General features: G+C 42.3%; 1 protein-coding gene and 1 pseudogene across 4 annotated transcripts in view; one reads left to right on the forward strand and one right to left on the reverse strand.

The window, feature by feature from the left end:
• NDC1 (NDC1 transmembrane nucleoporin) overlaps nt 1-18,618 on the forward strand; it is a 64,094-nt gene extending 45,476 nt beyond the window's left edge. For 3 of the 4 annotated variants that reach the window (XM_088022414.1, XM_088022415.1, XM_088022416.1), the window contains 2 exons: nt 5,848-5,894; nt 17,181-18,618. In XM_088022414.1, the coding sequence (XP_087878540.1) occupies nt 5,848-5,894; nt 17,181-17,380 (247 nt within the window). In that variant the 3' untranslated portion in view covers nt 17,381-18,618. Of the gene's footprint in view, nt 1-5,847; nt 5,895-10,032; nt 10,206-17,180 lie in introns of those variants that run through there. The other variant, XM_088022417.1, reaches the window with a different exon arrangement.
• On the reverse strand, nt 16,215-16,596 carry LOC148164518 (small ribosomal subunit protein uS8 pseudogene; annotated as a pseudogene).
• Nucleotides 18,619-23,758: the final 5,140 nt, after the last annotated feature.

The following is a 23,758-nucleotide window of genomic DNA, read 5'->3' on the forward strand; positions in this document are numbered from 1 at the left end:
AGGGGAATAAGACAAGGTGGGACAAGCACATACCCCCGTAGTTCTCAGTCATGGTCCTAAGCAACCTTCACATTGCTGTAGTGATTTGTACGTTGATCCAGAGCTAGCTAATCATTCAGAAACAGTCACCAAATGGCTGTTACGGCCCAGCTATTAGAAACAAATTGAACTGTGAACAAGACAGTCCTTGCCCTTGAGGAGTTTATAATCTAATGCAGTGGCATTTGAAACTTGGACCCAGAAACATGAGATTCACAGGGAGTGCCCATTAGAGGTGTAGAGTCGGGCCTCCACTGCAGGGCAGACTTGGCTTCAGGAGGTCTGGACTGGTTCCCAAGAGATGTAGTTTGTAACAAATTCTAAGCAGTGGTCTGAATCACACTGGGAGAAGGGTTTACTTTAGATCAGGAGTTAATCAAACTTAGCATGCATCAGAACCTTTGGAAAGCTTATTAAAACAGATTGCTGGGCCCCACCTCCAGCATTTCTGATTCAGTAGGTTTGGGGTGGGGCCCAAGAGTTTATATTTCCAGCAAGTGTCAGGTGATGCTGATGCTGCAAGTTAGGAGACCACACTTTGAGAAGCACGGCTCAAGTGGATTTCTCTTATGTGGGGCTCTCAGATGAGTGTCTGAAGCACATGAACTATTATTTGCTAGAAGGTAGACTTCTTCCATCTGATTCACTTACTGGAAAGCTTGAAGAATATGGTTAGACCCCATAGGTAAGATTGGAATGCTGAGAAATAGGTTTCATATACTTACCTTGAAATTGGAGCAGGTGATAGATCATGAGTTGCCCTGCCATGCCATTATGTGCTTGTGCTCATGTTCCCTTGCCTGAATTTCTGCCTTGGCACATTTCCCATCCTTCACAATGAGCTTAGCCTTTCCAAATACTCCCAGATAGATTTCCATGTGTTTTTTCAATGCTTTGTCATTCCCTCTTTGGACCTTAACTGATTACAAATCCGTGTCCCCTTGTAGGCTATGAACTCCCTCTCCTCCCAGGATTCCAGTCACATTTTCTTAATCTATCATCTATATCTTATCTTCTCTATTTTAATATTTTTGACTTTCTATGCTTTATTCTGGATAGTTCCTTCTGACCCATTTTTTTTTTTTTTTAGATTTATTTATTTTGAGAGAGAGCACAAGCGGGGGAGGGGCAGAGGGAGAGGGAGAAGCAGGCTCCCCACGGATCGCAGGACCCTGAAATCATGACCTGAGCCGAAGGCAGCCGCTTAACTGACTGAGCCACCCAGGCACCCCCTGACCTATCATTTTCTTCAACTAAGTCTAATCAGCAGTTAAATTTATCTGTGAACTCATGTAGACTATGAGCTCCACTAACAATAGTTTCCCAATAAATGAGTGAAAATTAGCGGTCCTTTCTAGGGTTCTTTGAGTTTTCATCTTTAGCAGATCTTTATAATTCTGAAATCTAGAGGGTTTTTTTTATTGGTTAAGTTTGGTGACAATTTTTTTTTAACTTTAAAATTTTTTATTGTTATGTTAATCACCATACATTACATCATTAGTTTTTGATGTAGTGTTCCATGATTCATTGTTTGTGCATAACACCCTGTGCTCCACGCAGAACGTGCCCTCTTTAATACCCATCACCAGGTTAACCCATCGCCCCACCCCCCTCCCCTCTAGAACCCTCAGTTTGTTTTTCAGAGTCCATCGTCTCTCATGGTGGTGACAAAATGTATTTGGCAGCAAAACCTGACCTGAATTGATGTGGGGCTATTTGTAGTATTTCATATAGTTTGACTATGCTTATAGTCATAGTATGTTTGACTGTGAGGTGCTGTCCCATACCCCACGAGAGTGTTATGTAATATGCATCATTATTACCTTTCTAATATCTGAAAAGTTCTTTATTCTGAAACATCTGGCTTCAGGAGTTTAAGACAAGGTGGTGTAGACCCGTTTTTGTAAAATGCTGTTAATTCTTCCATTCACTCACTGCCTACCGTATTACCAGACCCTGAGATAGGCACTGATTGTACAAGGTCATAGACCTTGTCCTCAAAGCATTCGCCCCCCTGTGTGGGAGAAGTAAATGGAGGCAACCCTTGTTGGCAAAGAACCTTACTTACACAATTGTTGTGTCTTGCTATTGCTGTGGTTGATTGAGCATCTATTCTGCTCCTAGCCTATTCCAACCAATAGTTGTTGCTTGCATTTGTGCCCACCTCCTTTATGGACCATTTCAGCACTAAATGCAGCATCTCAGGTCCTGGCGCTAGCCTGCTTCATTGCTTGCATTATTTTGCAGGAGCCGTGTGGCTCCGCCTTGCCTCCAACTGCTCATAGTCTCCCTGCACACACATATCTTACCAGATACGGTTGAGTGTGCCTTGCAAGAAATCCTGGTGGTAAAGCAGTTCTGGAAAACCTGTGGGATGTCCCTGGCAGAGAAACATTAGAAGGTGGCCTCTCAATCACAGGCCTTTACCTTGAAAGTCTTTTAAAGATATGTTGACTCTTGATTGACTTATCCTATTTGTCTCTCAACTTATTAGTAACAGTAGTCTACAGTCTTGAAAAAATAGAATACACTAGGGGTGCTGGGTGGCGCAGTTGGTTAAGCGTCTGACTCTTGGTTTTGGCTTGGGTTGTGATCTCAGCGTCGTGGGATCGCCCTGTGTCAGGGGCTTGAGATCTTTTCTCCCTCTCCCTCTGCCCTTCCTGCTCATGCTGTCTCTCTCTCAAATAAATACATAAATTAAAAAAATATATATATATAAAATACTAGTCCCTCCCTAACATTATGACCCTTAGCTGCAAGGACACAATCCCCACCTCAGTTTAGCATAAGCATAAAAAAGGGAGTTGATTCTAAGGGTACCAGGAAAGTCTTGGTAAGCACAAATACAGATTTGCTTCTGTGAAGAACCTGGAAAGTTTTCAGGATCTCTAAATGGTTCTCTGCTTCTTTCTGCTTCAGTGCTTTATTCTGTCTCCCTGTCTTCTGGCCTTCCGCTCGCTCCAGCTGTCCTCTAGCTCCTGAGTTTATGTAATGGAGACTGGTCATTTCTGAATGACAACCACATTCCTCATTGAAAGAAATTAGCCCAAATGGATCAAGTATTCAAGAGTCTAATTAGGCTTGAGGGAAAAGGTTATGCAGTGCCAACATAGCTTCTGCAAGCTTACCTTTGTTGATTAGGAGAGAAAGGAGGGTAGGGGCAGTTACCAGAGCCTCCAAAGATAGGGGCAAAAATTTGGGCCTACAAAGGCCTACAAAGAGAGGCTGTTAAGTCCCTTTGCTTTGGGTTCGGACCCCAAAAGGCTGCACCCTAGAGGGAAGGGTAAAGAGGAAATAGAACGAATGCATTGTAGTTGAGTTAGAATTCCCATTAAATTGATTTGTGGTAATCCCTGTTTGCCAGTGTTTCTAGGTTCTGGGAGAAACTATCATAAATCCTCTGTGGAGAAAAACAACATCCTAGGCTTCAATTATTTTTACAAACAAGTTTTCAAATACAGTGTCTGCACACAATTAAAAATAACCAGGCATAGGAAGAGACAACATGAATGAGAACAACAAAAGCAAGAGACAATAGAATAGACCCATAGGGGCTCCAGATTGATTAGTTAGGAGACAAATTAAATTAATTTATGTATATTGTTTTTATTTTAATTCCAGTATAGTTTGCATACAGTGTAATATTAGTTTCAGGTATACAACTTAGTGATTCAACACTTCCATACAACATCTGGTGCTCATCGCAACAAGTGCACTCTTTGATCCCCATCACCTGTTTAGCCCATTCTTCTACCCACCTCTCCTCTGTTAACCAGTTTGTTCTCTACGGTTAAGAGTCTGATTGTTGGTTTCTCTCTCTCTTCTTTTTCCTTTGCTAATTTGTTTTGTTTCTTAAATTCCACATATGAATGAAATCATATGGTAATTTGACTTTCTCTGACTGCCTTGTTTCACTTAGCATTGTACTCTCTAGCTCCATCATAGCAAATGGCAAGATTTCAGTTTTAGGGCTAAATAATATTCCATTGTATATATATACACCCCATCTTCTTTATCCATTCATCTATGGTTGGGCACTTGGACTGCTTCCATAATTTGTCTGTCGTAAATAATGCTGCTCTAAACGTAGTGGTGCATGTATCCCTTTGAATTAGTGTTCTTATATTCTTTGGGTAAACACCCAGTTAGTGGGATTACTGGATTGTAGGGTAGTTCTATTTTTTTTTTAAACAGTTTTTTTTTTTTAAGATTTATTTATTTATTTATTTATTTGAGAGAGAGAGAGAATGAGAGATAGAGAGCATGAGAGGGAAGAGGGTCAGAGGGAGAAGCAGACTCCCTGCCGAGCAGGGAACCCGATGCGGGACTCGATCCTGGGACTCCAGGATCATGACCTGAGCCGAAGGCAGTCGCTTAACCAACTGAGCCACCCAGGCGCCCAGGGTAGTTCTATTTTTAACTTTTTTTTTTAAGATTTTATTTTTTTATTTCAGAGAGAGCACAAGCAGGGGGGAACAGCAGGCAGAGGGAAAGGGAGACTCCCTGCTGAGCAAGGAGCCCGATGTGGGACTTGATCCCAGGACCCTGGCATCATGACCTAAGCCGAAGGCAGATGCTTAACTGACTGAGCCACGCAGGTGCCCTATTTTTAACTTTCTGAGGAAATGCCATACTGTTTTCTACAGCGGCTGCACCAGTTTGCATTCCCACCAATGCTGCCTGAGGGTTCCCCTTTCTCCACATCCTCACCAACACTTGTTTCTTGTGTTTTTGGTTTTAGCTATTCTGACAGGTGTGATATGATATCTCATTGTGATTTTGATTTGCATTTCCCTGATGAGTGATGTTGAGCATCTTTTCATGTGTCTGTTGGCCATCTGTATGTCTTCTTTGTAGAAATGTCTGTTCATGTCATAAATTTTTAAATAATTATGATTAGTATGTTCAGTAAGATTAAAAATGAAATTTTAATTTGTTGGAAAACTAGAAACTATGTATATATGTAGTAGAAACCATATAAAACTATAAAATTTGAAAAAGCACCACAGAAATTCTAGGGTAGAAAAATAAAATAGTTAAAATTAAGAAGTCAGTGGATAGGTTTACCTGCAGATTAGATATAGCTGGAAAGAATTACTTGAAAGATAGGTCAGAAGAAATTATTCAGAATAAAGCAGAAAAGTCAAAAATATTAAAATACAGGAGACAGGTTAAAACAGATGATACAATGAGAAACTCTGCAGGTGTAATTGGAGTCCTGGAAGGAGGGGAAGATCTAATGGGGCAGAGCAGTTTTGAAGATTTAACAGCAGAGAACTTTATGAAATTGTTGCAACATCAAGCCACAGATTTAAAAAGCTCTATGAACCCTAAGTAGATAAAGAGAATACGTACTGAGGTACATCATAGTAAAAGTGCTAAAAACCAAAGACAAAGTCTTAAAAGTAGCCAGAGGAGGAAAAAAAAACAAAACATTGCTTTCAAATGAGCAACAACTAGACAGCTAACTTCTCAACAAAAACAACTGAAGACAATGGAGTGCAAATTCTAAAGTTCTGAAAAAAATCTACTAACCTAGAATTCCATACCCAGCATTAATCTATAAAAATGGTGAAATAAAAACGAATGAACAAAAGTTGAGAGATTTCAGCAGGTCATACTGAAAGGAACTTAGTGGGGGCGCCTGGGTGGCTCAGTCAGTTAAGTGTCTGACTCTTGATCTCAGTTCAGGTCTTGATCTCAGGGTGGTGGGTTCAAGCCCCATATTGGGCTCCACACTGGGCATGGCGCCTACTTCAAATAAATATAAATAAAAGGAACTTAATTTACAAAGGCGGTTTTTTTCAGGGAGAAGAAGGAAGGGGAGTCAGAAGAAATTAAGAACAACAAAAAAGGTAAATATGGCATATAAATCAGAATATTTGGGAGTTAAAATATCCTAGGGTGCCTGAGTGGCTCAGTCAGTTAAGCATCCAACTGTTGGTTTTGGCTCAGGTTGTGATCTTAGGGTTGTGAGATCCAGCCCTGGATGGGGCTCCGAGTTCAGGCAGAGTTTGCTTGAGATTCTCTCTCTCCCTCTCCCTCCTCCTCTGCCTCTTCCCCAGCTCATGTGCACACTCACTCTTGCTCTATCTCAGATAAATAGATAGATGATAGATAGATAAATGAATTCTTTTTTTTAAAAGATTTTATTTATTTATTTGAGAGAGAGAGAATGAGAGCACGAGAGGGAAGAAGGTCAGAGGGAGAAGCAGACCCCCCTGCTGAGCAGGGAGCCTGATGCAGGACTCGATCCTGGGACTCCGGGACCATGACCTGAGCCGAAGGCAGTCGCTCAACCAACTAAGCCACCCAGGTGCCCAATAAATGAAATCTTTAAGGAGTATATCCTAAGGTCTTTACATTGGAAAGAGAGTAAAAGTGCCAGCAGTAGATTTTAGCATATTAAAGGATGTGCACTGTGGCTTAAGTATAGCCATTGAAAGAATAGTAAAAGTTTCAAGTTCAGGCAGGAAAAGCGTGGAATACCAATATAAATATGTATATATATAAATATATATTTATTTTATATAAATATAAAAGTAAGTAGGGGGGGAAAAATCTAGAATAGGCAATAAAAAGAGAATGCACATAGCAAGATACAGATTTAAACCCAATATGTCAGTAACTGAATTAAATAGAAATGGACTAAATTAAAACAAAGATTATCAAACTAAATAAAAAACAAAATTCAACTGTTTGCTGCCAACAAGAGCCACGTTTAAAACATAAGGATAGATATGTTGAAAATAAAAGGATAGGAAGAGATAAACATGCAAACACAAAAAAGAAGCCGACCTACTTGCATTAATTTTTTTTTTTTAAAGATTTTATTTATTTGACAGAGAGTGAGTGCACAAGCAGGAGGAGTGGCAGGCAGAGGGAGAAACAGACTCCCTGCTGAGCAAGGAGCCCGATGCAGGGCTCGATCCCAGGACCCTGGGATCATGACCTGAGCTAAAGGCAGATGCATAACCAACTGAGCCACCCAGACACCCTAGGTGTATTAATTTTTGACAAAGTCTACTTCAAGGCAAAAAACTTACCAGAGGTAAAGAGGGGCACTTCAAAATAAAAGATTCAGTTCATGAGAAAGATACAGTGCTAAATGTTAATGCACCTCATAACAACCTCAAAGTACATTCAATCAAAATTATGGGCAAAAGATGAAGAGGCACTTTTTTTTTCTATCCATGAAGTTGTTATTTACATTCCTGTTAGTTGACATACAGTATTAATATTAGTTTCAGGTGTACAATGTAGTGATTTAATGCTTCCAAACAACAGGTACTTAAAAAGAAAGGTATTCAAATGGCTTATAAGAGGAGGTAGATATTCAGCGCCATTAGTTATGAGGGAAATAAAAATTTAAACTATACTGACATCCCACCACACACCCATCAGAAGGGCTTCAGAAGACTGACAATGACAGGTGTTGAGTATATGGAACAACTAAAATTGCCATAGAATTGTTGGAAGGAGTGAACAAATGAGCAGTAACTACTAAAGCTAAACCTATGGCCATCCTAGAATCTATCAGTTCCATGAATTGGTATATGCCCCAGAGAAATTAGTGCACGTTCCCACCAAAAGTCATTTACGAAGGATGCTTGTAGCAGGATTTTTCACAATAGCCCCAGATTGGAGACAATTCAGATGTCCATCACTATAGTAGAATGGATAAATGTGCCGAACTTTTACAATACGATTTTACACAGCAATCCAAAGAATGAACTATTGCCATGTTAAACAATGTGAATGAAGTTCATAGACACAATATTAAGCAAAAGGAGCCAGACATATAGGATATATACTGTGATTGCACTTATATGTGTTTCAAGAACAGGTAAAATAATGTTTTCACCCTAAGTCAGAATAGTGGTAATGGGGAGAGGGGTAGCGTATTGACTTGGAAAGTTGTGGGGAAACCTGAGGTGCTGGAAATGTTCTGTAGCTGGATTTGGATTATGTGGGTGTATACATATGAACATTCATTGAACTGTATATGTAAGGTTTCTATATTTTATACCTCAATTTAAAAAACACGACAGAACCACCTACAAGGAGGAATAGACAAGTCTACCATATCACAAGGTATTTTACTCACCTCTCTTAGCAACTGATAAAATAAGTGGATTTTAGAAATCAGGAAGGCTATAGAATATTTGAATGACACGATCAGCAAACTTGTTCCAGTGGGCACCTATGGAACATTGCGTCTAACTGAAGAACATGCATTCTCTTCAAGCTTACATCGAACATTTACACATCTGGCCAGACGTGGGTCCATAAAGCAAGCCTCAACAAATTTCAAAGGATTAAAATCATTTAGAGTATGTTTGACCGTAAGACAGTTAAGGTGGAGATTGGTTAAAAGTGTTAATTAGAACACTCTATATGTTTGGAAATGAAGAAATACCCCTTAAAATAGCCCACAGGTCAAAGAAGAAACCACATGGGTGGGAAAAATGATTTTAATCAGGTGATCATGAAAATACATGTTGACACTTAGGAGATACAGCTAATGCCGTGCTTAGGGGGAAATTTGTACCCTTAAATGCATAGATTTATGCCCTTAAATGCATAGATTAGAAGAAAGACTGAAGTCAGTGAGCTAGGTACCATCTCAGAAAGCTAGAAAGTGAATTTAATCTCTAGTCTTTTTTTTTTTTTTAAGATTTTATTTATTTATTTGAGAGAGAGAGAATGGGAGACAGAGAGCACGAGAGGGAAGAGGGTCAGAGGGAGAAGCAGACTCCCCGCTGAGCAGGGAGCCCGATGTGGGACTCGATCCCGGGACTCCAGGATCATGACCTGAGCCGAAGGCAGTCGCTTAACCAACTGAGCCACCCAGGCGCCCTTAATCTCTAGTCTTTACCACTTCTATACCTTTTCAGCGCACATGTGGTAATGTATTATAATTTCAAGTTTACTAGCGATCCCTGGAAACTGCAACCTCGGAGTTCCTGGGGTTCGGGGATCATGTCTTATTCCTTATAACCCCAGTGCCTATATTAAGTGCCTTGCATGTGGTTGATACGTGTTTGAACTGAATTGAGTTCATCCCCAGTGCCTTGGGACTTTTGAAACCCAGGGTCTCAGACTCAAGGGCTTGCAAAAGCCAGACAGGTGACGTGAGGAGCGAGGCGGACCAGATGGGGTACCGGCAACCTGGAGGGCGTGCACTCCCTCTGGAAGGAGGACCGCCACTGCTTGGCCCTGGTTGTCGCAAAGGGAGCATGTTGGCCCGAGAGGACTAGATCTCCCCATCTGTTTATAAGAAAGCACAAATTCAGATCTTGATGTGAAATCTCCATTTTTAAAGTGTTGGAAACTAATTAATTAAAAAAAAAATAGAGCACGTGCCAAAGCAAACTACATGGCCCTAAGGCTGCCAGTTTGCAACCTCTGTTTTATTTCACACCTTACGCGGTGGAAATGTGTTTCATGTCTCAGTAGCCCAGCCAGCAGACTCTTAAGTAGCCTCTTCCATTGAGTATACTTCTGCCTGAAGAGAAGGGTCGTGGCGGCTTCCTAATTGGATTTCTGGGTCCTATCTGTAAGAAGTTTGCAGTGTTCTTTAAAGCCTCCTTTGTAGTTGGCTGTTTACTCCAGCTGAATCAGACATGAATTGCCAAAGATTTGTTTTCCTCCTTTTGTTGTAATATTCTTAATGATGCATTCTGACTTTTTCACTCTGTTTTCTACACATTTGTCACCACTTCTGCTTTTGGATCTTCATGCTGGAAAATCTGAGGCTTACATGGAAGATTGATTTTTAATGCCCCTTGCGTTGTTTTTCAGCTGTAACATTTGCATGCAATTATGACATTTTAAAAATAGGAGACCACGGGGTTTGAAAAAAAAGAATCTTCTGGGCGGATGAGCAAATGGAACGGCCGGCCTTTAATTTTGTTAACATCCCAATTACATCGTGGTAACCCTTGTGACGATTTCTGTCCCTTGTAATGCAACACCTGGTTTTTGTTCCAGGGACAGAGCCCAAGCCTGGCTGACTCAACCCTTGCTCAATTGTGAAAGAGTTGGCTGGAAGGCTCGTGTTTCCCACTGGCCAGCAGAGGTCACTATTTCAAAATTGTTAGTGGAGAAATGTCTTGTGGTCCACACCACTTCTCATTTGTTTGGGGGGAGGTTTTATTCATAGTAATGGCGGGAGATTTATTTTTTTCATATTTTTCTGTATTTTCTAAATGTTATTAAAAATTGTATGTATATATATTATATTTATATATATATTATGTTTAAAATTGCTGATGACTTGAGTGGCCTTCTATAGATAGATGCTTATAGAGTGATCACTGCCACCATTTTTTGAGCACCTGCTAGGTGCTGGACCCTGGACTCTATGCAAATTCTCTTTAATAGCCATTGATCTGCCAGGGTTGTCTTGACGTTTACCTCAGTTTTCCTGGAAGAGGAACCTGAGGCAAGAAGTGAGATGATTTGCTCGAGGACACATAGCTAAAAGAGGAGGGATTCAGATGCAGGAAGATCTGTCTTCAAAGCCAGGCTCTTAGTTTTCTTGGGAGCTGTACTTTTTTTTCCCCAAAGAAGGAATATTTTATCAGCTTGAAGCCAACAATCACCAAGAATGTATGAGAGGAGTATGTTATTTTTGAAGTAAAACCTTAGAAGTAGCTTGCTATTTTTCCTTTGCAAATTTCAGCCTGTGGTTTTCTTGAAGAAACTAGACTTGACTCCTTGTCTTTGAAACTGGGAACCAATGATGTTCTGTCAGGCTCTGCTCCTTTGCCTCGGGAAAACAGAACATTATAATACATTGTCTCCAAAAATGTCTCAAGCTTAAGACTTATTTAGTGAGTCAAGTTTACTAAAAAGATTTCTAACTTCAATTTATAAGTCCAGTGGAAAACTTCCTAACTTTGGAAATACTGCTTGTGAATGAAAAGATAAATCTGTTTTAGTGGACTTTTATTTATTCATGTTTTAAAACATGAATAAGTCACCAGGCTTTTCCACAAAGCTAGAGAGTTATGAGAGGACAGCTGTGTTCATCACCAGATAATGAGTGGTCAGTTTGACCCCCCTGTTCTCACTGAAGAGGTCATGTGAGAACAGCAAGAAAAAGCTTTGTATCTTTTGGGCCGCTATAAAAGGACATTGGGTTCTGGAATCAGTCTTCCAAATTGGCCTGGCATACTGCAGTCCATCATTCTCATTTCAAAAATTTTTAATGTTTTTGTGGTTGCTATTAACTATAATAATAAATAATAACAATTACTATTATTATTAGAACAGAAGACCATATTACCCTTTGAGATATTCCTAATTAAATAATAAGATGGAGCTGGCTTATTTTCTTTGTCAACAAATATTTAACCAGTTTTTACAAGGATAGCAAGTAGCTCAGAGTAGCCAAACTAAGTCTCTAGTTGGGGGAGATAGGTGATGAATATAAACAAATGTCATGTGGTGGTGAGTACTCTGAAAAACAAGTAGGTAGTAGATAGCACAGTGGGATGCTGTTTTAGGTGGGTTGGTCAGGGAAGGCCTTCCTGGTAAAGCGATGTTTGGCCAGAGACCTGAATGAGGTAAGAGACAGAATATGTGGATACCGGGGGAAAGGTCCCAGAGAACAGGACCCCAGTACCAGAGCATGCTTGATAAGTTCAAGAGATAGCAAAGCAGGAAGGGTGGCTGGGCACAGTGGGGGAGAGGATGTGGGGGGAAGGGAGGTCAGAGACATAGGAGGGGACCAATCCATGTCAGGCCTGGTAGGCTACAATAAGGACTTTGCTCTTACTCTGAGTCAGAGGCAGCCACTGGAAAGTTCTGAGCAAAGGAGTAAACGGGCCCACTTATGCTTTTAAAAATTCAACCTGGCTGTTCTGTGGAAAGTAGACTGGGGAGAGCAGGTGGCCGGGAAGAATGAAAGCAGGGAGACTACTAGTTAGGAGGCTACTATATTGTCTGGTTCCGTTTCCCTGCAAATACCATGATGTGCTGAAAACCAAAACAAGTTGTTATGAAAGAGCAGTTGCCTAGTAATGAGAGTGAGGAAGGGGTATAACTTAGTGGCCTGGCAATTGCCGCACCTTGCTTCCAGAAACCACCATTAAGGATGAGGAATGCCTTGGGTCACCCAGGGGAAGTTCCAAACCTGAAACTGCTACTTCCAGACCCTGGGCCTCTCCCTTCCCTCCCCTCCCTGTCACTCCCAGCTCCCAGGCTTGTCAGGTTTCCTTCCTAAGTAGAGCTGCATTTAGCCACTTCTGTCCATCCCCACTGACCCCACCACCTGAGTCCAGGCTCCCCAGCATTGCTCTCTGGGGCTTCTCCGGACGATTCTAATAGCATCCGCACTTGCCTCTTTCTCCATCCACTTTCCACACAACAGGTAGAATGGTATTTTCAGAACAGATCGGATCATGTCAGTCTCCAGCCTAAAATTCTTCATTAATTTTGGATCCAGCCTTTTCCCTTCCCCAGTCTCATCTGGGGCCTTGCCTCCCCTCACTCCATGGCTTCCATTCCCACTGCCCTTCCTTCACTGCCTGGAAGGGATCGCCGTTCCTCTCATCTCAGGGCTTTGTCGCATACTTGACCATCTGCTGGAAAGCTCTTCCTCAGCACCACAACCGGAGACTTTGTGTCCTCTGAAATTCCAGTTGAATCATCACCTCCTCAGGGAAGCCTTTTGTGACTTCATCAAGCCTCCGACTCCTCCTCCCACTTCACAGCCTCTCATCACGTGGAGCATTTCTCCTTCAGGGCCTGATCTTTGCTGGTTCGTATGATTCCCAGATGTGCATTCATTTGTATGATTGGCTGACTACTTTGTGTCCACTACCAGTTGGGGAAGCTCTGTGAATCTCTGGCTCCTTAGGACAGCTCCTGGGCACGGTAGGGTCTCAGTCAGTATTGTTGGATCAAGATGGAGGGTCCTCTGGACACACTACTTCAGACCTCTCCGAATGACTTTCCGGAAGGCCCGCACATCCTTTAGTAACTCCTTCACTCACTCTATTAACTTATGCCTAGATTCACCCATAATTCCCTGAGTGTGCACGGATACCAGGCACTGTGCTCGGTACTAGGGCTAGGGTGGCACCTAAAACCATTCCTGCCCCCAGAGAGCGAGGGGCACTCAGAAGGCTTTCAGCGAGGAGAGCAACATGGTTGGATCAGTGATTTAGAAAGACCACTGTGGCTGCTGGGAGGAGACCCAGCTGGGAGGCTGGTCCAGTGATTCAGACTAGAGATGATGAGGCCTGTTGTGGGCTACAGCGTGGGATGGAGAGAAGTACCTGGGAGGTAGGAATCACAGGCCTCAGGGACTGGATGTAGGTGGAGGAGAGAAGGAGGCTGGGAGAACCTCTAGGATCCCAGCTTGGTGGTGTCATCATTCATGTGAGCAAAAACACAGGATGAGTAGAGGAGAAAGGAGGAGAGGGGGAGGAAATGAGTGTAGTAGAACCTGGCTTATTTGTCAGTTTCTATTTCCTGAGAGAGTCTGATTAACCTGAGGCTTCATTTAGAAGAGACTCTACTTTTAGGAATAACCAACTTGACTCTTTGTTTTTAATTTGCATACAGTAAAATTCACAGTGCACAGATCTATGAGTTTTGAAAAATGCATAGAGTCATGTAAACACTGCCACAGTCAAGATACAGAACGGTTCTCTCATGGCCCCTTCCTCCCCCAAACGGCCTCACTCCAGGTAGTCAAATCTTTTGCAGTCCTTAACTCCTGGCAATTACTGAACTGTTCTCTGTAATTTTGTCTTTTCCAGAATGTTACATCAATGGGGTCATACAGTATGTAGTCTTTTGAGTCTGGCTTCATTTACTTAGCATGATAGCATTTGATTCACTCATGTTATGTATATCAAGGATCAATTTTGGGTTATTGCCGAGTAGTATTCCATTCTGTGGACTTACCACAGTTTATCTGTTCTGCAGTTGAGAAACATTTTGTTTTATATTTTTGAGGATTACAAATAAAGTTCCTAAAAATCTTCATGTACAGGTTTTTGTGTAAACATAGATTTTCATTTCCTACTGGGAATGGGATTGCTGGCTTGTATGGGTTGTATGCTAAGTATTATCTTTAACTTTATAAGAAAATATCAAATTGTTTTCCAAAGTGGCTGTACATTTTTACATTTCTTTTTATTATTATTATTTTAAATTTTGGAATAGTTTTATTTTTTTAATTAACATATAATGTAATATTGGTTTCAGAGGTACAGGTCTGTGATTCATCAGTCTTATATAATACCCAGTGCTCATTATATCACATGCCCTCCTTAATGTCCATCACCCAGTTACCCCAGGCCCCCAGCCCCCTATCCTCCAACAACCCTCAGTTTGTTTCCTTTGATTAAGAGTCTCTTATGGTTTGTCTCCCTCTCTGATTTCGTCTTCTTTTATTTATTTGAGAGAGAGAGTGAGAGTGAGTACGAGTGGGGGAGGGGAGGAGCAGAGGAAGAGGGACAAGCAGACTCCATGCTGCACACGGGGCTAGATCTCATGACCCTGAGATCATGACCTGAGCCAAAATCAAGAGTGGGTCGTTTAACCGACTGAGCCACCCAGGCACCTCCCCTTTTGCATTTCTACCAGCAATTTATGAGAGTTCCAGTTGCTTCACATCATTACCAACATTTGGTATTTTTCTATTTTTAAATTTTAACCATTCTAATGGGTGGGTAGTGGTAGCTTGGTGTGCTTATAATTTGCGTCCCCTGATGAGTAATGATGATGAACATCTTTTCACATGCTTATTTTCCATCAGCATATTTTCTTTTCTTTCTTTTTTTTTTAAGTATTTATTTGATAGAGAGAGGCACAGCAAGAGAGGAAACAGAAGCAGGGGAGTGGGAGAGGGAGAAGCAGGCTTCCTGCAGAGCAGGGAGCCGGATCCCAGGATCCTGGGATCATGACCAGACGCTTAACAACTGAGCCACCCAGGCGCCCCTCCATCTGCGTATTTTCTTTGGTGAAGTGTCTCTTCAGATCTTTTGCCCATTTAAAGCCTTTGGTTGTTTTCTTTTTGTTAGGTTATAAGGGTTCTTCGTATACTCTGAATACAATTCATTAGTTGGATATATGATTTGCAAATATTTTCTCCCTGTTTGTGGCTTTTCATCCTCTTATTAATCAGTGGCTTTTGCAGAGCAAAAATTTTAATTTTTTGTCAAGTCCAATTAACACTTTTTTCTTTTATGGATTGTGCTTTTTGGCCTCATATCTAATTACTCTTTACCTAACCTAAAGTCACAAAGATTTTCTTCTATATTTTTTTCTAGAAGTCACAGCTCTGCATTTTGACCCATTTTGAGTTAATTTTTGTATAGCGTCTGAAGTGTAGGTTGAGGTTTGGTTTTCTGTATATGTGTTGCAGCTGTCCCAGCACTCTGTCAAAGGGACTGTCCTTCCTCCACTGAATTGCTTTTGTGCTTCTGACAAAATCTGGCCATATGTGTGTCCCATAGAATATGGACTATTCTGTTCCGTTGATCTATGTGTATATCCTTTTGTCAGTATCACACTGTCTTGATTACTGTAGCTTTATAGTGAGTTTTAAAATCCGGTAGTGAGTAAGTCCTCCATCTTTTTCTTTTTCACAATTATATTGGCCATTCGAATTCCTTCGCCTTTCTAAATAAGTTTTAGAAGTTGCTTTCTATTAAAAACTCCTGCTAGGGGGCACCTGGGTGGCTCAGTCGTTAAGCATCTGCCTTTGGCTCAAGTCATGATCCCAGGTCCTGGGTTCGAGCCCCACATCAGTCTCCCTGCTCAGCGGGAAGCCTGCTTCTCCCTCTCTCATTCCCCCTGCTTGTGTTCCCTCTCTTGCTTTGTCTCTTTCTGTCAAATAAATAAAATCTTTAAAAAACAAACTCCTGCTGGGATTTTCACTGAAGTTGTCTTGAATTTACAGATGAATTTGGGGAGAATTGACATCTTAATAGTACTTAATCTTCCAAATGATGAATATACCTCTTCATTTATTTAGATCTACTTTGATTTCGTTCATCAGCGTTTTGTGGCATAGAGATTCTGCACATATTTGTTAGATCTCTATCTAGCTATAGCTTTTTAAGTGCTATTATAAATAGTAAATTTTTTTATTTACTTAATTACTTATATTGTCCATTGAGGCATTTTATTTGCATGTATATATTACATCCCTACAAAAAGAATCCTAGGATTTTCCCTCCTGTCTTTCTTCTTCATGGTTCATGATGCCAGCTGAGGTCATCAGTACAATGAAACCAAACTGTTGGGATGGGAGAAGATTCTTCTGCCACTTTTTTAGATCTTTGAGTTGTACATCAAATCTGGGGCTGATCACTCCACAGTTGTTTAACCTGCCTGTGAGTTTCACAACATTTTCCCAGCTGTGTGGTCATCAGTGATTCCAAATTTGCCAATGTAACCATGCTTCATCATCATAGTTAGAAACTGGACTATGACTCTGGAGGATGACCTAATAAGAACCTGGCATTTGCCTCCCTTTTCAGCATTGTTAATGTTCTTGTGAGCATCTGCTAGTACATTCATGTGCACCATTATGGCAGCACAGAAAGATGGCGAAAAGAGAAATAAAAGAAATTTTATTTCTAATGGTTTATTGCTAGTATATATAAATACAATGGATTTTTCTATATTAACCTTGTATCTTGCAACCTTGATAAACTCATCATTTATCAGTTCTAGGAGCTTTTTTCTTTGGTAGATTCCCTGAGATTTTATACCTGATGATAATGTTGCCTGCCAATAGAGAATTTATTTCTTTCCAACCTGTGTGTGTATATTTTTTTCCCCTTGCCTTATTGCACTTGCTTAGGACTTGCAGTGCGATGTCGAATAGGAATAGTGAAATACCCTTTTTTGTTCTTAATTTTATGGGGAAATCATTCAGCCTTTACCACTAAGTATAGTGTAAATGGGTGATGTTAGCTGTAGGTTTTGTTTTGTTTTTGTAGACGCCCTTTATCTAGTTAAGAAGGTTCCTTTTTTATTCCTAGTTTAAGTTGATTCTTACTCTCTCTAATCATATATGAGATTTTACCTAGAACATCTTTATTGGCCCTTTATTACTATGTTCCATATTGGGATTCTTCAGGGGTTTTTCTTTGTTTTATTTTTAAAAGGGCATCTTCAACTTAATAAAATGAAGTCTGGAAGTGGTGGAAGTATGTTGGATGTTTCATTAATCATCATCATCACCTCTCATTTTCTGGTTGATTTGATCTTTTTCCACCTACTCATTGAGTCTCCACAAATGCCTTGGTGGGCCAGGTACTGTCATCTTTATTTGGTAGGTGCTGTATCGAGGAACCTGGGAGAGTGACTTGCTCATGTACCTCAGCTTGATAACACCAGAGCTACAACCACTAAAGAATTAATTTTATGGACTGTCCTCAATGAAAGTCCCAAAGTGCAGGGAAGTAAACCCCGGCTTTGGACTCAGGCAGACAATCTTTAATTTTAATTAAATTAAAATTTTAATTAAATGCAGTAAAATTCATGTAACATAAAATTAACCACTTAAAAGTGAGTTATTCAGTGGCATTTAGTACATTCACAGTGTTGTACAATCATCACCTTTATCTAATTCCAAAAAATTTTCATTAGCCTAAAAGAAAACCTATAGCCATTAAGCAGATAATCCCCATTGGTTCCTCCCCTTAGCCCCTGGCTACCACCAATCTGTTTTCTGTCTCTATGGATTTACCTATTAAGGATATATCATATAAGTAGAATCATAAAATATGTGACCTTTTGTGTCTAGCTTCTATCACTTAGCATATGTTCTTGAGGTTCATCCAGGTTGTAGCATGTATCAGTTCTTCATTCCTTTTTATGGCTGAATGATATTCCATTATGTGTATGTGTATGTATATATATGTACGGTTTGTTTATCCATTCATCCACTGATGAACATTTGGATTGTTTCCACAGCAATGTTGTTTTGGGTATATGCCTCCCATATGGCAGACTCCTCAATGAGCAGGAGTGGAATTGCTGGATCATATGGTAATTCTATGTTAAATGTTTTGAGGAATCATCAAACTGTTTTCCACAGTGGCTGAACCATTTTATATTCCTGCCAGCAATGTATGAGGGTTCCAATTTCTCCACATCTTCACCAACACTTGTTATTTTGTTTTGTTTTTTTTAAATTATTATAGCCATCCTAGTGGGTGTGAAGTGATACCGCATGGTAATTTTTTAAAAAAAGATTTTATTTATTTATTTGATAGAGAGAGATACAGCGAGAGAGGGAACACAAGCAGGGGGAGTGGGAGAGGGAGAAGCAGGCTTCCCGCAGAGCAGGGAGCCCGATGCGGTGCTCGATCCCAGGACCCTGGGATCATGACCTGAGCTGAAGGCAGATGCTTAACGACTGAGCCACCTAGGTGCCCCACCTCATGGTAATTTTGATTTGCATTTCCCTAATGACTAATAAGTTTGAGCATCTTTTCATGTACTTGCTGGCCATTGTATATCTTCTTTGGAGAAGTGTCATTTGCCCATTTTTTGACTGGGTTGTCTTTTTGCTGTTGGCTTATATGAGTTATTTATATATTCTGGATGCTAAACACTTATCAAATAAATGATTTGCAAATATTTTCTCCCATTCTGTAGGTTATCTTTTCACTACCTTCATAATGCCCTTTGATGCAAAAAAGTTTTTAATTTTGATGAAGTCCATTTTTAAAATTTTGTTGCTTGTGTTTTTGGTTTCACATCTAAGAATCCATTGCCAAATCCAAGGTCACCAAGATTACCCCTATGTTTTCTCCTAAGTATTTTATGGTTTTTAGTTCTTGCATTTAGGAAGTTGATCCATTTTGAGTTACTTTTTGTAGATGGTATGAGATGGGTTTCAACTTCATTCTTTTGCATGCGGATATCCAGTTGTCCTAGCACCATTTGTTGAAGAGACTATTCTTTCCTCAATGAGTGGTCTTGGCATTCTTATTTTTATTAGTTTATTTATTTTTAAAGATTTTTATTTATTTACTTGAGAGAGAGAGCAAGCAAGAGAGAGAGTGAGAGAGAGACACAACACGAGCGGGGGGGGAGGGGCAGAGGGAGAGGGAGAAGCAGACTCCCCACTGAGCAGAGAGCCAGATGCAGGGCTCGATCCCAGGACCCTGGGATCATGACCTGAGCCGAAGGCAGACACTTAACTGACTGAGCCACCCAGGCGCCTCAGTCTTGGCATTCTTATTGAAAATCAGTTGACCATGGATGTATAGGAGGCAGACACTCTTAATTGAGAACTTTGGCAAATGACTTAATTTGGAACTTTTATTTTCTCACCTATAAGATGGGGAAGATAATCTCTCAGAGTTTTCAGGATAAAATGAGATCACATATGAAGACTGTCGGCCATACTACCTGGCACATACTAGGTTCCCCAGTGAATGTTAATTCTTCTCTTACTGCAAGAAATAGAGGCAGGGTAAACAGTGTAACATCCATCACCTCTATTGCTTCTCCTTTTTCATATTTCCAGGACACAGGAGACCTTTAGATACACAGAAGTGTCTATTTTTGCCTCAACCATTTGCAGAGTATATGTTTACGGCCCTGGATAAAGATGGTGAGTAGAGAGGCCATGATAGGTTGAAGAAGTGCTTAGCTGGAAATGCAGTCAGGCAGATGAAGCAGTGGTCAGTCTTTAATAATTCAATCAGCATTCCATAATCATTTACCTAGTACTGACTTTGTGCCAGAATCTGTTCTAGGTTCCGGAGTTACAAAGGCAAAAGGCTGCCCCTGCTCTCAGAGAGGTCTCAGTCTAGAGGAAGAGACAGACTGTTAAACTGGTAGTTATAAAATGGTATAATAGAAGTTCTGACATAGAATGAAGTAAGACTGCTGAAAGAGTGTGCAAGAAGAAAATAATTCTAGTCAGAGCACTTCAGGAAGGCTTCTGAGAAAAAATGACACTTGAGCTGGGTATCAAACAACTCTTGGAAGGAGTATGAAGGACAAGAGGGAAAAATGTTAGCCTAAGAAACATCATATACAAAACTATGAAGACATGAATATATGTTCTGGGTTCTAGGTGATGAAAAATATTTTAGGGTGCTTGGAACACAGGATAGGGCTCAGTGGTGGAGTGAGAAATTTTTTTGACTTCACTTAGATGGCTGTTGGGATCTATTAATGATCAGTGTCTTCATCGGGGAAGTGACATGGTCAATTCTATGTTTTAGAGACTGAGAGAGAGACCTGTATGGAAAATGGGTGATAGGGAAGAAGAAGATGAGGCTAGAGGCAAGAAGAGTTGGGAAGAAATGGGGGCAGGGGGCGGGGAAGTGTTAGGTGGCTTTATGGTGAATCAAATATGGGAATGTGGGAGAGGAGGGACCTCAGATGACTCAGACTTCTGACATGGGGGACTTGGCCACGGGGCCATTCACTAGGTAAGCACAAGAATGAGGAGCTAAGTCGGAAAAGAAAACATGATGTTTGCTTTTGGAGATGGATCCAGATGGAGATGGAGATATCGAGTAGACAGGCTGTATGTGGGACTAGAAGGGCAATAGCCAGGTTGAGCTGGAACACTCGTTAGTATAAAAAACACACATTACTGTCGGGGTAGGGAGAAGTGGGTTTTATTTGTTTTTCTGTGTTTTGTACATGTCAATTAAAATATTAATGAATTTTATTTTCATATCCAAACTATAAAGAAAAAAAATACAGCTCATAGTCCTACTACTTAAATAATCCCTATTGAAAAAGAGGATAATATATATTTAGAAAAGGAAACAGTTCAGAAAAGTAAAAAATAAAAAAGTACCCCCCAGTCCTCCATTTCCCTTAACCACTGTTAACACTTCCTTGTATTTCCTTGTAGGAAAAAAAAAATGCATGCACCCACTGGGTTCTGTATATCCCCAAAGGGGTCCTGCAATATACAAGTGTTTAAGAGGTCTATTTTATTGAGCAGATTAACCTTCTCATTGCTTTGTCAGGTTTTACAAACCCATCTGTCCTAGTGGGGTAGAGCTGTGAGCTCACAGGGGGAAGGGCAGGATCTCCATTTCCCTAGCTCAGGCGTGGGGGCTGGCTCAGGGTTGGTGCCCAGTAAAGAATAAGTGAATGAGCTGTTGCTACATCTTGGAAATTTGGAGAGCCTTTGCCTGCAGTTACAGTTGATTAAGTGACTTATTCAGCAAGTGTTTTCAGAGTCCTAAGTGTGCAGTGCTGTGTGTGTGTGAGAGAGAGAGAGAGAGAGAGTGTGTGTGTGTGTGTGTGTGTGTATGGTGAGGGAGGGACAGCAGAGGACTCAGCTCCTGGACTCACTGAAAGGTAGAACTGGAAAGGCCAGTCATCTTCCAACTGGGTCTTGCTTTTTGAGGTGGAAACTGAGGGCCAGAGTGAGATTATGATTTGCTAAAGCCACATGGCCTGTTGGTGGCACAGCCAGCACTGGAACTTCAGAAGGCGTTATGGGGAGGAGCACCTAGTGGTGTGTTGGAGGGGTTGGTAAGCTACCCTTGCTCCTTTCTACCTCTTCTCCTCCTACCATAAAAGTAGCAACAATTCTCAACTCCAAATCCCCAGACACATGGAAGACTTTGAGGTGCCCTATGCAGCTCTTGGCCCTTGACCTGTGTGTAATAGGCAGATTGGAGGATATCCTATACCTATTAGAGGCAGCTGGCTGGTAAAGAAGGGAGAGCACTGGACTGGAAGTCAGGAAGCCTGGATGCTGGTGCCAGCTCTGCCACACCCACCACATTGCTGTGGGCCAGTCACATCCTCTCTCCTTTGAATGTGGGGGTGGGTCTAACTAAATCTCCAAGGACCTTCTTACTATTATTGATCTCTAATTGTAAGATGCTATATTTAACCAATTATAGGAAATCAGATTTTAGAATTTTATGATTCTAAAATCCTGGTTTCCCAAGATTCCAGGGATGCTGCTTGAGGTCTCTTACTCTTTGCAGAATCCTCTATTGTGAGACCTGACCTATTGTGTCATAGGGAGGGGCTCTACATACATTTTTCAACTTGAGGCCAAGGCCAAAGAGACCAGACCCCTACCTTAAGAGAGTGTGAAGCCAGACAGGTCCCTTGGAGTGGCCCAGATCACCAGCAAACAGTGCAGAGGGGGTGGGCTGAGATGAAATGCAGAGACCACCTCAGGAGCCTCCAGGGACCCTTCCAGTAGCCCTGGCAGATTATCCAGCTCAGGTGAACAACCCTGTTTTGTACAGGAGGAAACTGAAGCTCAGAGAAGGGAACCGAGCCACTGCTTCCAGTCGCTCTAAGTCCTGTTCTTTGGGTGGTGTTCTTTCTACACATTGGACAGGGCTCCCTGAGACACTGCTGTCTTGTGAGGGAAGCCCAGAATCCAGGCCCGGAAGGAACTTAGAGGAATGGGTCTCAACCCCCAAGGCTCTAAGATCTCCTGGGAGCTCGCTAACAACCTAGGCGCTGGGGCCCTGCCCCCAGGCAGATTCACAGATACAATTAGAATATTTTCTTTTTTTAAAAATTTTATTTATTTATTTGAGAGAGAGAGAATGAGAGATAGAGAGCACGAGAGGGAAGAGGGTCAGAGGGAGAAGCAGACTCCCTGCTGAGCGGGGAGCCCGACGTGGGACTCGATCCCGAGACTCCAGGATCATGACCTGAGCCGAAGGCATTCGCTTAACCAACTGAGCCACCCAGGCGCCCCCAATTAGAATATTTTCTAGTTGGGACCCGGCATCTGGTTTTGTTTGTCTTAATAAACATTTTTATTTTTCGGAAAAAAATTTTTTTGAGTAAGCTCTACGCCCAAGGTGGGACTCGAACTCATGACCCTGAGATCATGAGTTGCATGGTGAGCTGACTGTGCCAGCCAGGCGCCCCTGTTTTTGTCTTTCAACTTTGGAGTTTGAGACCCTCTAGGCTGGACTCGACTCTACACTGAAAAACACCACAAAAACAAAAACGTAAGAAAAGTGGTCTGTGATCCCTGGTTCTCGTCCCAACGTTGCCGCAGACTGGCTGTGAAATGCGTGCAGGTTCTCGAGTGAGCCGCTTGGATCTGCAACAAAACTTTCAAAGCACTTTCATATCTGTTACCTCCGCGGGCAGGTTTCGCCGGTCACATTTGATGAGGAGAAAACTGACCTCGGAGAAGGGAAGGGTCCTTCCTCAGCCGCTGGGACAGGCGGGGACACAGCCTGGCTCCCCTGACGCCCAGTGCGCTCCGCCGCCCAGCCAGCCCAACTCCAACGACAGATCCCCGCCGCTCCCGCCCGCGGCGCCGCCCTGCCCGGCCAAGCGGCCGGAGGGCAGCGGGCAGCGCAGGGCTCCGGCAGCCGCCGCCTGTCAAACCCTCCGCCCAGCCCCGCGCCCGGCCCTGCCCAGGCCCCCAGGCAAGGAGGCCCCGCCCTCGCGCCGCGATTGGCCTCTGCGCGGCAGCTTCAGCGAGCCAGTGGCTGGAGCTGCTGTCGGGCAGGTCGGGGCCCCGCCCCCGCCCCGGGATGCCGCCCCGCAGGACGCGGCGGCAGCGGCGGCTGCGGGGGCTGCGGCGCCAGTGGAGGCGCGCCGAACCGTGCGACCCGCGAGCTGCAGCCGCAGCGGCGAGGTGAGAGGGGGCGCGGCCCGTGACCCGGGGAGGGGGCGGGCTCCAGGGCCCGAGATCCGAGGCTAGGGTCCCAGCGACGCTCGAATCCCGGGAGCTTTGGAATGGCGCGGGAGCGCCGCGAGG

This window comes from Eumetopias jubatus, unplaced genomic scaffold, assembly GCF_037043125.1.
Source record: "Eumetopias jubatus isolate StellerSeaLion01/CBP00866 unplaced genomic scaffold, mEumJub1_p1.0 scaffold_4, whole genome shotgun sequence".
NCBI lineage: Eukaryota > Metazoa > Chordata > Mammalia > Carnivora > Otariidae > Eumetopias > Eumetopias jubatus.